The 15,763-nt window shown below is 46.0% G+C and overlaps 5 protein-coding genes across 5 annotated transcripts; 3 read left to right on the plus strand and 2 right to left on the minus strand.

Moving 5' to 3' along the window:
• Nucleotides 1-112: 112 nt before the first annotated feature.
• F4822DRAFT_397114 (SecY subunit domain-containing protein) lies at nucleotides 113-2,236 on the minus strand. Its single transcript, XM_051457595.1, has 3 exons — nucleotides 2,008-2,236; nucleotides 514-1,858; nucleotides 113-458 (listed from the first exon to the last, which is right to left on the minus strand). Exons 1-3 carry the CDS (start codon nucleotides 2,015-2,017, stop codon nucleotides 383-385), a joined length of 1,431 nt encoding a protein of 476 aa, XP_051317330.1. The 5' UTR covers nucleotides 2,018-2,236; the 3' UTR covers nucleotides 113-382.
• Nucleotides 2,237-2,729: 493 nt separating this feature from the next.
• F4822DRAFT_427408 (tRNA isopentenyltransferase) lies at nucleotides 2,730-4,119 on the plus strand (the record flags this gene model as incomplete). Its single annotated transcript, XM_051460733.1, has 2 exons — nucleotides 2,730-2,801; nucleotides 2,863-4,119. The coding sequence occupies 2 exons, from the start codon at nucleotides 2,730-2,732 to the stop codon at nucleotides 4,117-4,119; spliced, it is 1,329 nt and encodes a 442-aa protein (XP_051317331.1).
• Nucleotides 4,120-4,387: 268 nt separating this feature from the next.
• Nucleotides 4,388-6,415, plus strand: F4822DRAFT_189540 (Clavaminate synthase-like protein). Its single transcript, XM_051453538.1, has one exon. It carries the CDS (start codon nucleotides 4,656-4,658, stop codon nucleotides 6,327-6,329), a length of 1,674 nt encoding a protein of 557 aa, XP_051317332.1. The 5' UTR covers nucleotides 4,388-4,655; the 3' UTR covers nucleotides 6,330-6,415.
• On the plus strand, nucleotides 6,416-8,305 carry F4822DRAFT_442502 (aldehyde dehydrogenase; the record flags this gene model as incomplete). The annotated part of the gene is made up of 3 exons (XM_051462989.1): nucleotides 6,416-6,979; nucleotides 7,066-7,912; nucleotides 8,019-8,305. The coding sequence occupies exons 1-3, from the start codon at nucleotides 6,659-6,661 to the stop codon at nucleotides 8,303-8,305; spliced, it is 1,455 nt and encodes a 484-aa protein (XP_051317333.1). The 5' UTR covers nucleotides 6,416-6,658.
• Nucleotides 8,306-11,517: 3,212 nt separating this feature from the next.
• F4822DRAFT_442506 (uncharacterized protein) lies at nucleotides 11,518-12,635 on the minus strand (the record flags this gene model as incomplete). The annotated part of the gene is made up of 3 exons (XM_051462990.1): nucleotides 12,392-12,635; nucleotides 12,092-12,334; nucleotides 11,518-12,010 (listed from the first exon to the last, which is right to left on the minus strand). The coding sequence occupies exons 1-3, from the start codon at nucleotides 12,574-12,576 to the stop codon at nucleotides 11,518-11,520; spliced, it is 921 nt and encodes a 306-aa protein (XP_051317334.1). The 5' UTR covers nucleotides 12,577-12,635.
• Nucleotides 12,636-15,763: the final 3,128 nt, after the last annotated feature.

Genomic DNA, 15,763 nt, shown 5'->3' on the forward strand with positions numbered 1-15,763 from the left:
CTCGGTGGCTTGAGTAGTAGTTTAATGTGTTAAATACCTAGGTACTTTGGTAGTTGAGATTCGAACACACATCTACAATCTTTACTCGGCAAGCAAAAATAGAGGCGAAAATGCGTTTTAGATGTACATGATATTTTCATGGCTAATATTGTTACGTAAACTAATACATTCTTCGTCGTGACATCCTCTTAACATAGAACCCGACGAGAATGACCGCAGACCGCCATTGATGCATTTTTCCAAGCTTCGCCGCCCTTGTGGAAACCCTCATGAACTTTTATTTTTCCCTTGGTATTACACACAGCGTGAAACGATTGCATTTTTTAATATATTGCGCCGTCGTAGCGGTTTATTAAGATTTCGGTTCGGTAGATAATGAGTTTTATCCCATAATCATTCCCTTCATTCCTGCAAGATCACCTTCCTTCGCGGCGATTTCAAAGTAGCCGTAAATAATACTATCGTTTGATTAGCAAGAGGGTTATGTATTGCATCGAATTGACAGAGACTTACGTGACTGCAAGAAGAGTACCAGTGCCGGAGCCTAGAGCTCCTAGGAGATCACTGGCAACTGATAACGCACCAATGCAAGCACCACCGAAGGCGGCAGCCGTAGGGATGATGCGCTTCAACTCCTTGTACATACTCTGGTCACGGTGACCAGCCATGACAAGACCCTGGTCCTTTAGCTGCTTGGCGACATCACGAGGGCTAGATCCAGAAACCTCGATCCAGGTCTTCGAGAAGATGGCGCAAGCGCTGAGCATGTAGGTGATATAAACAGCGGTGTGGATGGGGTCGAGGATGGCGTCTTGGAAGTTAAGAGGGGGAGACATGTAGTAAACCAGGCCAGAGACAGCTGAAAGCTGAGCGGATCCTTCCCTAGCTTCCCAGACACCGAACATGCGAACGAGGAGGTTCTCGGAGAAACGAGAGTAGAGCATCTGGCTGATAAGGAAGATGTTGGAGGAGAGAGCGGACTGTAACATGATAGGCATGTTGGAAGTGTAGAAGAGACGGACGGGGTAGGAACCGCGGGCACCTCGCTGGCGGGAAGACTTAACAGGGATTTCGACGCGGAAACCTTGAAGGTAGATAACGGCGGCGAAGACAGCGAGGGTAGCTAGGAGGTTCATGATGTTGGGGAGGTTCTGGCGGTAGAAAGCTTCCTGGAGAGCACGCTGCTTGTTGGGCCAGGTCATCAGGAGGTGGAAGAGGGCAATGACAGCACCTTCAAACTCGGGGCCACGGCCAGTGTTAATCGAGGTGGGAGAGAATGCTTTCCACATGATAGACTCGCAGATGTTGGTCGCGATGAACAGGGAGATACCACTGCCAAGGCCATAACCCTTCTGCAAGAGCTCATCAAGAAGAATGACAATCATACCAGCTACGACGAGCTGGAGGATGAGAAGGAAGACGATACCGGCACCAAGGTCGGAGGGGGGGCCGTAGAGACCAGTGAAGACGTAGACAGTGGCAGTACCGGCGGAGAGGATAAAGGCGAAGAGCTTTTGGGCGGTCTGATAAAGCTCGCGATCGGACTTGAGGTCGAGGTTGACGTCAATCATGTGGGTACCGGCGAGGAGCTGGAAAACCATTCCAGAGGAGATAATCGGTGTAATACCTAACTCCATCAATGTTCCTCGGTTACTCGCCATCATCATTCTCAACCAGTATAAAGGATCGGAGGTGTCGGAGGACACGATACCGTAAAGGGGCATCTGGCTCATGACCAAGAAGATCAACAACGTGAGACCAGTCCACATCAACTTTTGGTTGAAAGGGACCTTGGTCTCGGGCTGCTGAACTTCGGGCAAGAATGCCACGAAGGGCTTTACGAGATCGAGGAACCGCACTGATTAAGGTCATGTTAGCTATTTTGAAGGGTCAATGGCGGAGTGATTGTGGTATTAAGCGCGTCGCGAGCTTCGAATAGCTAGCAAACAAGTATAGGGAGAGGTGGGCAAATGCCGAGAAGACAAGTAAATAAAGGTCAACACTTACGGCTACTCATGGTGATAATGTGTTATAGAAAGACAATAAGAATTAAGGAGAAGATAGAAGGGAAAGAAAAAAAATAAGATGCAATGAGCGACAGAAGGCCCTCGATGTTGGGGGTGGTCGAGGGTTGTCGCGATGCTTTCTCTCTCAAGTCTCGTTGATTTAAAAGGGGAGAAAAGAAATGTTAAGTCGGCGGTCGCAGGGCCAAAAAAGATCTGGCATCAAAAAAAATTGCCCCAAATTGAACTATGTGTCCATTATGCGATAGGTGGAGCCTAGCCTAAGCTATCCTAGTCATTGTGCACGTGATCTTTAACTAGCAATTGAGTTAAATGGGGCCCCTGGTGTCCTTGGTGTGGACCCTGAGTTTCGCCTGGGGCAATAAACACCTTTGGGTTCTAACCTAAAGTGGGATAAAGCGAGGCGCATTTCACTTTATAAGCCTCAGATGTGGCTTAAGACCCCAAGAATTTAATTTCTCCATTATTGGATTACATAAGATAGATTCGTGCCCCACCAAGATACCCCAAAATCATTCAAATCTTCTTGGCATTTCGCATTTCGATTTCATTCAAATTGACGCGATGTAACCATCTTAAAAATAAATGACTTCGACGCATATCGATCTTTCAACTTAATCTACACTGCATAGCATGAAATAACATCAATTAATGATAGGACTGAGACGAAATTTAATATCTTTTTTTAGGAGAAATGTGCGGACAATGGCTACAACGTCCCCTCCCAAGGAGCCTCTCGTGGCTATCCTGGGAACAACAGGCACGGGAAAATCAGATGTGAGTTTTTCAGTTCTCTTTTTTTTTCGCTCCCACAACAGTAGTCTAACTTCAATCCCAGCTTGCGGTAGACTTAGCTCTTAAGTTTGATGGCGAAATTATCAATGCCGACGCTATGCAGATGTATAGGGGTTTACCTATCATCACAAACCAACTTTCACTTGAAGAGCGACGAGGTGTTCCACACCATTTGTTAGCAACCATAAATCCTCATGAGCCAACATGGGCGGTTGATGTTTTCGCACGTGAAGCAAAAAGGCTCATTCGCGAAATCCGTGGTAGAGGGAAGCTTCCCATCATAGTAGGCGGCACCCATTATTATGTCCATAGCGTGCTTTTCGAAGACAACCTAGTTACCTCCCAGGGTACAGACGACGGCTTTCTGCAACGCCGGCCCCAAGAAGAAAATGGAACACAATTTCCTATTCTAGAGGGGCCTACCGACATGATGTTAAGACGTCTCCGAGAGGTGGATCCTATTATGGCAGATCGGTGGCACCCCGACGATCGACGCAAGATTAGACGTTCCCTGGAGATATTCCTTACTACCGGCAAGCGAGCATCGGATATATACGCCGAGCAAAAACAAGGGAAGGCATTTTCGAGCCAAGTCGATAGTCCTTGGCAATCATTGATGTTTTGGGTTTATACCGACTCCGACGTGTTAAAAGAACGTCTCAATAAAAGAGTGAATAAGATGTACGAAAATGGGTTAATGGAGGAGGTGAGAAGTCTACATAAAGCCAGAAAACTACGAACTCAACAGGGAGAAACTGTCGACCTCACTCGTGGAATATGGCAGTCTATTGGCTACAAACAAATGGAGTCATTTTTCGAAGCTGAACGAAATGAAGAGAGTCCAGCCAAATTGGAACAAGTGAAGGAGGCTGGATTAGAGCTGATAAGAATTGCAACGAGGCAGTACGCAAGACAACAGTTACGATGGATTCGACATAAGTCCATACCAGCGTTCCGAGACCACCGGGCAATGGATCATTTGTTTATACTTGACAGTTCCTGTCCCAGTAAATTTTCGACCGATGTTCTCGAACCTGCAAGGAAGATTTGTCGAGATTTTCTTGATGGTTGTGATTTAATCAAACCAATCGAAGTATCTGACAAGGCAAGCGAAGTTTTAATGGCATTCGGGGACGAGAAGGCGTCATCTGAAACGTTTAAGGTCAGGACTTGCGAAATATGCGGTACCTCCCTCCAATCCGAACAACAATGGGAGAAACACACAAAGGGGCGAAGGCATCTTCGTGCTCTTCGGTCGGGAAAAAGAACATCGCTTATTCCTTTTGATGGAGGGAAGTAACATCTTAACCAAGGTTCCGATGTAGTGTCATTTGCTCCGGAGACGATTCCTCACGCTGAATAATCATAACGTCCTGACGCAAAGACACAGCGCTCTGAAATCTATATTGGTATATCTGGTTTTAGGAACTAGGGTCGAAGTTGTCATCTTCCACCTAATCTATACCGATATATATGCACTTAAAGCAGAATATGGTTCTTTCTATCTACATATATTTGATAACCAGCTACAGGGTTAAAAGTGTAAGCATGGTAATGCATGTTTCGCGTCTCATTATCTCATCGAAGTTCTATTGGCTCAATCATGATTACTGTGGGACCTTGGCTAGATCTTCGCGTGGTCCGTGCACAAGGACACGATTTAGCCGATTGCGCGACTAGATTGATCGTACGTCGTTCATTCCACTCTTTACATGTGTAGACTCTGGGATGGGAACGGCCTTATTCACCTCACGCCCGCGAGTTATATCGCCGCACGGCCCTATTCGCCTAACTGTCACATGCTAATTAGCTTTCAAGTTGATACAATCATCTATCATGGGTTCCGTGACAACCACGACGGGCGTGTCAAGGAGTCTATTGAATTCCGGAAGTCGTCATATTCGTCTCACCAAGCATGGTTTGAGCCGAAGTCTCGACCGAAACTTTACGACACTACGGGGAGTTCCATTCAAGACTCAACTTCGATGTAGCTTGCATCCGTATAACCTTCGCAAGCTTGACAGTAGTGGATACGATCTTGACCCTCGACCCAAGAAATTGCTAGGATCAGCGAATATTCCCTTTAATAGTAAAAGAGGACTGACAACCCAGCAAACTTCGGAGGGTCAGCCAGAGGGCACAAATAGCTCCAAAACCGATGTGCCGCGCGCTGAGCTGTTGCAGGATTGGGAACCGGTTAATTCTAGCCCTATTGGCCTCATCGATCCAGATCGGCCGGTTCGGTATTTAAATCGCCACTATTTACGCGATGCTTGCGAATGTAGCCATTGTGTGAACCCGGACTCTGGCCAGAAGAAATTCAGCACATGCGACGTGCCTGTCGAACTCCCCATTGAAAAAGTGACCAAGATAGCGGATGGTGGACTCGAAATTGTTTGGAAAGATGATTTTCTGACCCGCGATAACCACGTATCTCAATATTCCTCAGACACTATTGCATATAAAAGGATCCCGATCCCACGGCACAGACCAAAATTATGGGACAAGCGTATGCTCAAGAAGGACCGCCTCACCCTCGACTACGACCAGTGGCTCGCTGGCAAAGACGAGTTTCTTTCTGGGTTACGGGTACTTCGTACTCATGGGATACTTTTCTTGCGCAACGTACCACCATCCGAGGAGTCGGTAGTTTCTATCGCAAATCAAATTGGCAATCTGCAAGAGACGTTCTACGGCAGAACTTGGGATGTACGTTCTAAACCGAACGCAGAAAATATAGCTTACACAAGCTCCTTCCTCGGATTACATCAGGATTTGTTATATATGCAGAGCCCGCCTCGTATCCAGCTCCTACATTGTCTAGAGAACACATGCGAGGGCGGCGAATCTCTGTTCACTGACGGTTTGAGAGCCGCTTGTTTAATGAAACTCGGACCGGAGCGTCTATACCGCTCTCTGTTAAATAGAAGGCTAAAATATCATTATACTAAACACAGTCACCATTACGAATATCAACGCCCCGTTATAGAGGAAAATCGTCACACCGGCTTCCAGGCCTTCTGGTCCCCGCCGTTTCAGGCCAGTGTACAGACTGTGTGTGGGAAGAGACAAGGCGGCTCAGTATATAATACGTGGTTGGAGGCTGCGACCAGATTTAGGCAGTTGTTAGAAGATGACATGTGGATGTACGAGTATAAAATGCAGCCAGGGGAGTGCGTGCTCTTCGACAACTTACGCGTTCTCCACGGACGGAAGCAGTTCGATACCGGCTCCGGAAGTAGATGGTTAAAAGGAGCGTATATCGCGCATGACGTGTTCATAAGCAAGATACGGGTACTAGCTCAACAACTTAAGACATCGGACACTGAACACAATATCCAGACGCAGACCCAAAATTTCGATGCTCATTACGATATATGGGGGGAGGAAAGGGCGAAGGGGACGCTCATTCAGTGGGGTCCGGTGGGTACCGGTGGGCATAAGAGGGCACAAGGACACGAAAGGCCAATGGAAGCACCAGGGAGCACCACTTTTAGCGATAGCTCATAAAGGGAGATAAAATATCAGTTTTACAGAGGTTCGCATTGTCGGCGAGGCCTGTTAAATTTTACCACTATGGACGCCTTATTTCCTATGGGGGCTAAAATAGTAGATCCGTAAACTACTTGTAGATCTCAACAGTCTCGTGTGTGTGCTAATTGGCTTGAATAGTGCTGAAGATATGCGCGTTATTGTGTGTGTTGGTTTACGAAGAAGTCCAACCAACTATGAATCCTGTCATCTCCATAAAAGGAAGACCCATCAGCTACCTTGCGCACTTCTTGAACTCCATTTATTATACATCATTTTCCCAGGTTCATCTATACTAGATATCTAGCATGGCTGATAACGCAAGCTCAGCTCATACCAAGCTCGATTTTACCACATTTTACAATGTGATCGACGGGAAGCTCTGTAACTCTAGCACGGGCAAGACCCGATGTAGTGTGAACCCCGCTACGTTACACGATAATCCACAAGTGCCCCTCAGCACCCGCGACGACGTCGATAGGGCCGTTGAAACGGCACGGAAGGCAAGAAAGGCTTGGGCTTCTACGTCCTGGGCGGGACGTCAAAAGGCCTTGAAGGATTTCGCCGACGCTTTCGAGGCGAATGGCGCGGGTTTTCTAGACTTGCTAATCAAAGAGCAGGGTAAATCGGTTAGTCACATTATACACGACCTGAAATACACCCCCCCTCTTATTCGAAATGCTTATGCTGATACTAAGTGTGTCGCGGGTTGTAGGCCAAAGAAAGCCAGATCGAGCTATGGCTGACTCTTATGTTCCTCCGTGGCCTAAGCGACCTCACCTTACCCGAAGAGGTGGTGGAAAATAGCGACAAGCGAAAAGTCATATCGCGATATACACCACTTGGCGTCGCTGCTGGTCTTGTTCCTTGGAACTATCCTATTTTTCTCGCATGTGTCAAGATTGCGTCGGCACTTGTCACTGGTAACACCTTCATCCTCAAGCCATCACCACACGCACCATATTGCGACCTCAAACTCGCTGAACTCGGTCTACAATTTTTCCCACCGGGTGTCTTTCAAGCATTAAGCGGTGACGACGAGCTCGGTCCTTGGTTAACTGCGCATCCTGGTATCGATGTAGTTAGTTTTACCGGCTCGGTCGAGGTAGGGAAGAAAGTGATGGAGTCCTGCAGCAAGACTTTAAAGCGCTGCGTTCTTGAGTTAGGCGGCAATGACCCCGCAATCGTGTGCCAGGACGTTGATATCGAAGCCGTCGCGCCGAAACTCGCGTACTTCGCCCTCGCCAATTCGGGACAGATTTGTGTTATACCGAAGCGTATCTACGTGCATGAATCGATCTACGATAGATTCGTTGCTGCGATGGCGGCGTTTGCGAATGCTGTTAGCTTTAAGGGAGATGAAGATCCGTCGATTGGACCGGTGTCGAACGGACCGCAATACGAGAGGGTGGAGGGGTTGTTGGCGGATATCGAATCAAATGGGCTGAGTATAGCGGCTGGTAACACAAAGCCTCTTGCCGATCAGAAGGGTTTCTTTTTGGCGCCTACGATCGTAGATAATCCGCCGGATAACTCCAGGATCGTTACTGAAGAACCATTCGGTGAGTTACCAAAATTTTGTTGAAGTCCGAGGTGTTAGTCCGAGTGGCGTCCCAACAACCCTATGACCCCCACTTCCACTCCGGATCGACAACTAACAAATGCTAGGCCCTATATTCCCCGTTCTTAAATGGAGCGAGGAATCGGAGGTCATAGAACGTGCTAATAATACTGAATACGGTCTCGGTGCTTCGGTGTGGTCAAAGGATGTATATAGGACTGAACGTATCGCTCGACAGCTTGAGGCGGGGTCAGTTTGGGTTAATACGCATGCGGAGGTCGACCCGAAGTTTGGGTCTGGGGCGTATAAGAGTAGTGGGATTGGTGTACATTATGGAGTAGAGGGCTTGAAGGAGTATTGCAACTTGCAAGTCTTGTATACAAGACTCGGTTAGATCTGGTTGTTGGGTGGGCGGCTTTTTGGGTGTCTCGGACGCCTCTCTAATCCCGACTTTGTGGGTAGTGAGACTCGGAAGTTCGTCATTATCGAAAACCGTTTCGTGTAACTGATGAGGCACAGATCACAGAAGCCCGGACGTTTAGGTAAGAGAAATTAATGTTCATATTTCGCTCATGATAGTCCTGCATACTATCTCTGTGTGATGCCAGAATAGCCATGTATCCACTGTATCCACTGTATCCATCCCGATCCTTTCCGCTTCCAACCATGAAGGCCTGACTCGATTAAACAATCATTTACAAATCGCTACGTCCGTGCCCGTTCCATCGAACTCATTACCCCGAGTGTCGTCGATGAGGCGTTGATCGATTGATCTCTGCGAGTACCATATCGATAATCGGTATAACCACATCAGCCAGCTCCACACAAAACTCATGGACCGCATCACGCAATTTTCTCTTCAACTCGGATTCACCTTCCATAAGGTCTGTGGTTATCAATTGTTTGAATACTTTCCACGCAGTTTCGAGTTTCTCTGCCTTCATGTGTAGTATTGCCAATTCAGTGGGACTCCAGTCCAAACGTGTGGGTTGCATTGGGATGTCGTCTATATCTATTTGCTTGAGCTTCTCGACGATATCCGTGAGTCCTGCGGCGTCTTGGGGTTGTTCTTGGTCTTGGTAGTCTGGAAATATTTCCATCGGCTCCGCTGTAAACTCGCTCGGGTCTGGGTTGCTTTGGTTTGCCATTGTGTAGGATTCTTAGGTGGAGGTGTGGTGTATGGTGGAACTGCTTCAAAAGAAGGTATGTGTGTGGTATTTATAATGTCCTATTTATGAATTGCGTGTAGGATGATTGAGGGCAATTAATGACCGTTGTGTATATTTCGATATGATACAAATTCTTGGAAAGGTGTTGAAGGAAAAGTGGTGTCCGTGTGCTATCGGCCCCCCCAGCTCCTTTTAAGACCAGTCTTGGAGTAGACCTGCATGCCTCTTGCTGTTTTGAACAGTTGGAGTACGCCACGCTCTTGCTATGCGTTTAGGTGGACCATAAGCTATCGAAGTAGGAAACAGTCGACTGAAATGAAAGGAAGTAATACCCATCGAGGTCGCAGGTGCATACCACTCGAAGCGATATAGTAGGAAGGGATTACGATACGACAATTGCATACACCTAGGTGTTTGTCGCTACGAGCAAAACTCTTAATTTAAACCGTGAACTTGATCTGGACAGAGGCGGAAAAATCAATTTATTATCAAAAATGTGTCTTCTTCAAAGACACTACATTTCGATGATGTTTATCGTATCATCCCCGCTGGAACCCATCGCTTGATACGAAGCTCACTTTGCTTCTCCCATTTCTCTTATCAATCTTTCATTCTCCTTTTTCAGCTGTGCATGGCATTCGTCTATCCTTTTATGAAGCTCTGCGAGTCTGGAATTGATCGCATCAGCTTTAGCCTTAGTCGCCTCGTCCGTCGTTCCCGCTGCAACTTGTTCCAGTATCTTCTTGTTCTCGTCCGTCTCGGTCAGAGCCTTGACCTGGGCCCCGATAGCATTGACCTCTTTCATCAACTCTTGTATCTCAGCAACCCCCATGATGCCGGGGATGTTTCGATGAGTCTTGAGTATTGTATTAGCGATAATGCCTTCAGTTATTTTATTTACGTATAAGTGGAGGTGGTCATGTGCATAGGTACCTTAGGATTGGGAACGCGAAATTCTTCAAATTAGGTTTTAAGAGTATCGACACTTCTAGTGGTCTTTTGATAATTCGTGCCTTTTTTTGGAATACACTTTGTCGTCGTCGTGGTTCTCTGAATGAAGTTATTCGTAGTGAAATGGTATGGTGAAAATGATAGAAATAAGTGGTGCTTTCGGACATTATATAGTAAAACTTCCTGGCTACCTACCTAGGTAGGTAAACATGATTGGTATACAGGTAGGTCTTCCACATATGGGAAAATATATCATGGTCGACTAGACGATTCGTCAGATTACACTCAATCTGGTCTTTCCCGCAGTTGGATGTGTGGTACATACGCTCAAGGCGAGCACGGTCTCCATTTTTCCCGGCATTCTTCGCGATATCAGACGAAAAGAAAGGCACGCTACATAGCGGCTTATACTACGAAGAAAGCATGATATCAACACAATGATGGAGGGGAATTAGTAGGGAGGTTGGCACAATACCGCATTGCTGATTCCACATATGATTAGGTAAGACCAGATATTTATCTATATTCGTAAATAATCGGGATCTAGGTACAATACAGGCACAGTACAGGGTTTAAACGACTAATGTAGTCTAGGTAGGGGTACAGAAATAGTTTGCTATCAGATCTACGCCTTCGAAGACGCTACATGATGATCATACCCAGAATATCACACCCCTAAGTATGCATTTCTCACTCAGATTCACGTTGCTTCTTCCTCTGCCTTTCCTTGTCCAACTCTGCTTGTAAGCTGTTCGCCTCCTTTTCTAGGATCTCCATTCGGGCGCGAACAAATGCAATTTTCATCTTAGCTGCTTCGTCCGCCTTTCCTATCGATTCATCCTCAAAGGCTTTCTGGTTGTCTTTGTTATTGACCAATCGCTGTTTCTCTGTCTCTATGCTAGAGATTTTGGCGACCAGTTCCGCCTCTCTAGACATGATAAGAGTTCCAATATTCTTCATAAACAGCGTTAGGAACATCACTAACAAAATATAATAGGGGGTTAGGAGGCAGCCCCTAGACATAGGGAAGTAAGGGTTCTAAAAGTGATCGATGAATTATGAGTAACTTGGGTGGTTTTCACAATTCCTTCTCTTAGCTGTGATCTTGTCTGCTTTCAAGAAGGGTGTACCTAGGTTTCTTGCCCTGCTGGTATGGTAAAATTGATAGGAGAGGTGAACAGCAGCTTCGATTGTTTATATAAAAAACCTTTGAGCTAATTCAGGCATTGTTTGTTTATTCACATCTGCTCGTGATGTCGTCGTGGCTTATGACATCGCGCCGGTTATCTAACACATTGTACTAGAATCCCCTTTGACTTGAGTCGTTCGCCGAGTTTTCGAAACAAGGGACAGTTCATCTTAGCTCTTAACCGTACAATTGAGTTGTCTTGATTTCAATGTCTTTGACTGTGCTTATCCCCCAGAATCCTACCTAGGTATGCATTATACGCATATATGGGTAACGGTATACAGCAAGATTCCCAATTCACTCAACCCATGTCCTCATATCGGGATTATCAATATAATAATCTTCGTCTTCCGAGAAGAGATAATTATCAGCCATATGTGCGACTATTTTCTCACTTATATCGGTCCACCCTTCCGAAATGTTGTCGGTGCTGCGAATGTCGATGCGGTCACCTGCCCAATCTCCGGTTCCGATGGCATCACAACCATTAGTTTCCCATTCTGTTAGGCAAATAACGAATTGACCTAGATTGCATGGCCAGCAATCTTGTGCAACCTTTGTGTCGAGGACATATTGTCGCTTCGTCAAGTTCCGTAAGACTCCGGGTAGCTTAGATTCGGGGTATCGTCGAAGTGTTTGATACAAACGCATGAGAAGTTGCGTATCAGGGCAGTCCTCGAATTGTTTCTCCATGGGTAGTGGTCTCTGTACTATCGCCGTAATATCGCAGTACAGGGGATTATTGTCGGGGTATTCCGGCAGGTCAGAATTCTCATGAAACTCCCCGAGCCTTCGAGGCTTGTACTAAGGCCCTTGCCACCTTTCACGTTTGTCATGATTGGTACTATCTCTAAAGTTTTCGGAAATGTACCGAGCTTCTTCGTAGTCTTCGCAGCCTTTGGGAACTCCTTCGGCAGAGGATCCAACAAAGACTAGACGGTCGCCGGCCCATGGTGCTTTGATAGTGGTTATCGCTTTTCTAACACGCGGGAGAAGAACCCGCCAAAGATAAGAACAAGTAATAGCTAAGCTTAGGAGTGAAATTGGGTCGCGTAGCTCGGCAGTGATAGCGTCAAGGACCTCTTGGGGAAGCCTCACTAACTGGCTCGTAATACTAGGTATTGTGTTAGCTACAGGACGATTTTCTGCTAGTGGTCTTTTTCAAGTGTACTTATGCTTTCGTGTTCGTATAAGTTGGGATTCAGATGCTAGAGTATCGACCAAGTCAGGGATGGTTAGGAGAGATATAAGTGCTTCAGGTTCTCCATTGTAATTCAATTCTCCGGCCATTGATGCACCCCTTTCAAGGTTCATCCACTTATCGACATTGACGAGTTTGAAATCTTGTCGCGCCATATTGGTTAATGGGCTATGCCCGGAATGTTTTTGTGGGAAGCGTATGCCAAAGAAGAGATACGCAAAGTGTGAATTTATCGTTTGTTAGGTCTCTTAGTGGGATCCTTTTTATACGCATGGTTGGCTGGAGGATGTTGTCTTCACTGGGGCTGTCGGGTTATTACCCTATTTGGAGAGGTGCTTAGGCATCTATGGTGCTGCCTACCTAAGCTAGGTAGGTAGTTATACATGTAAAGATAACCACAATACTGGCTCGCATGGTGATTTTGGATAACGTTGTGACTGAGCACTACTAATTATTTACGTCGTTGGCGAGTGGCAATCCAACGCTCTAGTTTAGGTGGAACCAAAGGCCTCAAGTTATATACCCATGCGGAAGGGAAATCGCTGAGAACGACTAAAATATTTAAATTAGGTATTCCTACTATTCTACTGTGATCTATTCTATCTATTCCATCATGATCCTTAGAATATCTATAATGTCTTCAAAGTACGGCATCACCTTTTCGTTTAGTCCCTTAAGTTCCTCAAATTTGCCCTTGACCCTATCTCAAAGCTCCTGGAAGAAATCTCCACTATAAGCTCTACGCGAAAAGTCGCAGCATCGGAGCTCGTCGTAGAGTGACTCCTATGCTTTTATAGTAGTCCAGTTGTCATTCATTATCTTCGCAGCTGCGTTGTGTTCCTCTACCTTATTTTCCTGGGCAAAGCTATCCAATTTGGGTGTGATTAAATTTGTAGCCTTTGAAATACACCAACCCTTTTCTAGGATTGCCTTCCAATCTAGAGATACCATATTTATTTGCTCGATGCTTTGTGATGGATGATATTTTTATTTCAAAGGTTGTCTTGACTGTTGGTGGTAAAAATAAACGTATCCAGGAAGTCGAAAATTGAAGGCGAGAATTAAAGTGAATACTAATAAGCGAAGTAGAAAAAGGAAGATTGTGTATTGACACTCCATCTTTACACTCACAAGTGACTAGAAATGTAGTTGGGAGGGGAGTTGTCTTGATGGTAGGTGTTGGGGTTACTCTTCTTTCGAAGTCAAGCAAATGAAAAGGAAATAATTTACAGATGTTGGGAACTAGGAGTGTGAATATCTTGTACATTCTCTACGTGGTTAAATTTAATGAGGATCATGGCATATTTGGATCGTGACACAGATGATTTGATGGAGCGGACATCAGCAAGTAGACTCTCAGGTAGTGGCGACGATTGGAACTATTGTATAACTCCCTACGTTACGACTCTTTGAGTACAGGCATGCATCGGTCACTAATCACGAGTAAATCATAATGATAAAGTAGTAGGATGGAGAAGTTGGTTTGCCTTAATCAATTATTCTTAGGTTTTTAGGGGCATGATGGTTCCGAGGGGAAAACTGGTGTCGATGAGTTGGCTGGTTCCCATAGCTTATAACCCTCCTTCCAAGGTTGCTTCCCTAATGCTGCAGTGAAATGACTGGGGAAATGTGTAGGATCCCATTATTGCGAAAGTACCGTGATTGAAGATGATCCATCCTTAAAATATCCTCCCAAGCCTGCCTTGCGACCCGAACGTACTGGTGGCGATTAAGATCCGTTGTCGTCCTCGACTAACTCGATACCCAAGATGTCCAAGCACTCGTCGTAGTAGTCCATCATGTGCTTCGCTAGGTCCTGGAGGCGTCGGAACGAGTAGCAAATGTTCTCCCAACCCTCGGGATACTGGAGCCACTCAGGCAATACTCCGTAATGGTATTCCTGGGCGAAACTTGATCGGTCGAATACATCCAAGGCCTGGGAGTAGTCTTCGATAAGCTCCATCATCTCGTCTTCCATCACTCGGAGTCTTGCTCGAATCTCCTCGGAAGGGTTGGTGTCCATCTGGTTAAGGACCACATCTGAAGCGCGGCGGATACGCTCGATTAGGGGGATCAGTCGACCGTATTCCTGAGCGAGGACGAGGCTATCCATGTTGAGTAGTTGGGCGACGCTCGTTATCAACGGAATTATTTTAGTGGCCGATATTAGGAGGCTCGAGAAATGCTGGCTTAAGTCGTGATTTATTCTCTGTATGTTTTCTTGGGCTTTGGGAAATGCCTGGCTCGAGAAATTTGGTGGCAGAGTTGTAGACTTGGTGGGTTTGAGAGGAAAGATGGATTGTTAGAGCTGAGAAATCCCAGGTTAAATATTACTTCTTTTCCGTCGTGTGGTACCGCAAAAAAATTAGGTTTGGCAGCCACACTCATTAATGCGGTAGGCATGGCCCTTAGTTGCTTTCTCGTGGACCATGCTGGCGCTTTGGCGGGTGTCACCCCCGTAAGTAACATCCCCGTAGGTGATACCCCCGAGGGTACCCGCTCATCAGTAAGCCATTGCCCCTAATTAGAAGAGGCAATGGTCTTACCTTAGGATGATTAGGTAGACAATTAGTACTCGAATTTGTTGTTTTGTTCGTGGATCGTGGGTAGTCCTTATTATGTGTTTGTTCATAGGGGACTACCCATGATCCTTCCGAGTTGTCTTTATCTTAACATTTTAGTCGATCAAATCATTAAGATTTGTCGTATTATTAGGCGCATTAAGGTCGATTAACCCCCGTCGAGACTTTGACGGAAATATTAGGAATTGGCGGAGTGATCCATTTGGAAGGTTGGATGTCGAGGGAAAGGAAACGAGAAAAGACGGCGAACGACGAAGTTTCGGACTTAAGTACCTGAGCATGCTACAGGTATGGGTCTAGATTCAATTGTTTGTGTAACGCCGAGCCGCAAGTGCTACATCCTTGTTTGCAGTTTAAATGTTTGGCTATGTACTGCACTTTATGTAGGTACCTAATTGTTCTCATATTTTCGAGGCAAGGTGCTCCATATGTTTGTACCTCTCTTTATGTTAGTACATGTATCCTGAGTTCTTATCTGGCCCGTGCCTGCCTGCGAGTACTGCATGTGATTATATAATGTTAGTGTTTAACCCCTCCTAGTCCGAAGCTTGTTCGAGTACAGGGCAGGTACGCACGTACCTAGGTAGCTCTACCCCACCATCGCTGCCTTCCGTTATGTCCTCACCTACTAGATTTCTACTGTTCAATTCACAAACATCACATTCAACTTTACTTTTATCGCAATCAAACTTTCACATTACAATTTTTCTTCACACTTCACGAGTCTTACGAATATTCTCCCTATCACTATTACAACCTC

Source organism: Hypoxylon trugodes (assembly GCF_022578975.1).
Source record: "Hypoxylon trugodes strain CBS 135444 unplaced genomic scaffold F4822scaffold_3, whole genome shotgun sequence".
NCBI lineage: Eukaryota > Fungi > Ascomycota > Sordariomycetes > Xylariales > Hypoxylaceae > Hypoxylon > Hypoxylon trugodes.

What these genes read in the sequence shown, in the direction of transcription:
- F4822DRAFT_397114 (XM_051457595.1), bottom strand. An exon ending in GGTACTCTTCTTGCAGTCAC is followed by an intron (nt 459 to 513) that starts GTAAGTCTCTGT and finishes ATCAAACGATAG; the next exon opens with TATTATTTACGGCTACTTTG.
- F4822DRAFT_189540 (XM_051453538.1), top strand. Translation starts at nt 4,656, where the DNA reads ATGGGTTCCGTGACAACCACGACGGGCGTGTCAAGGAGTCTATTGAAT.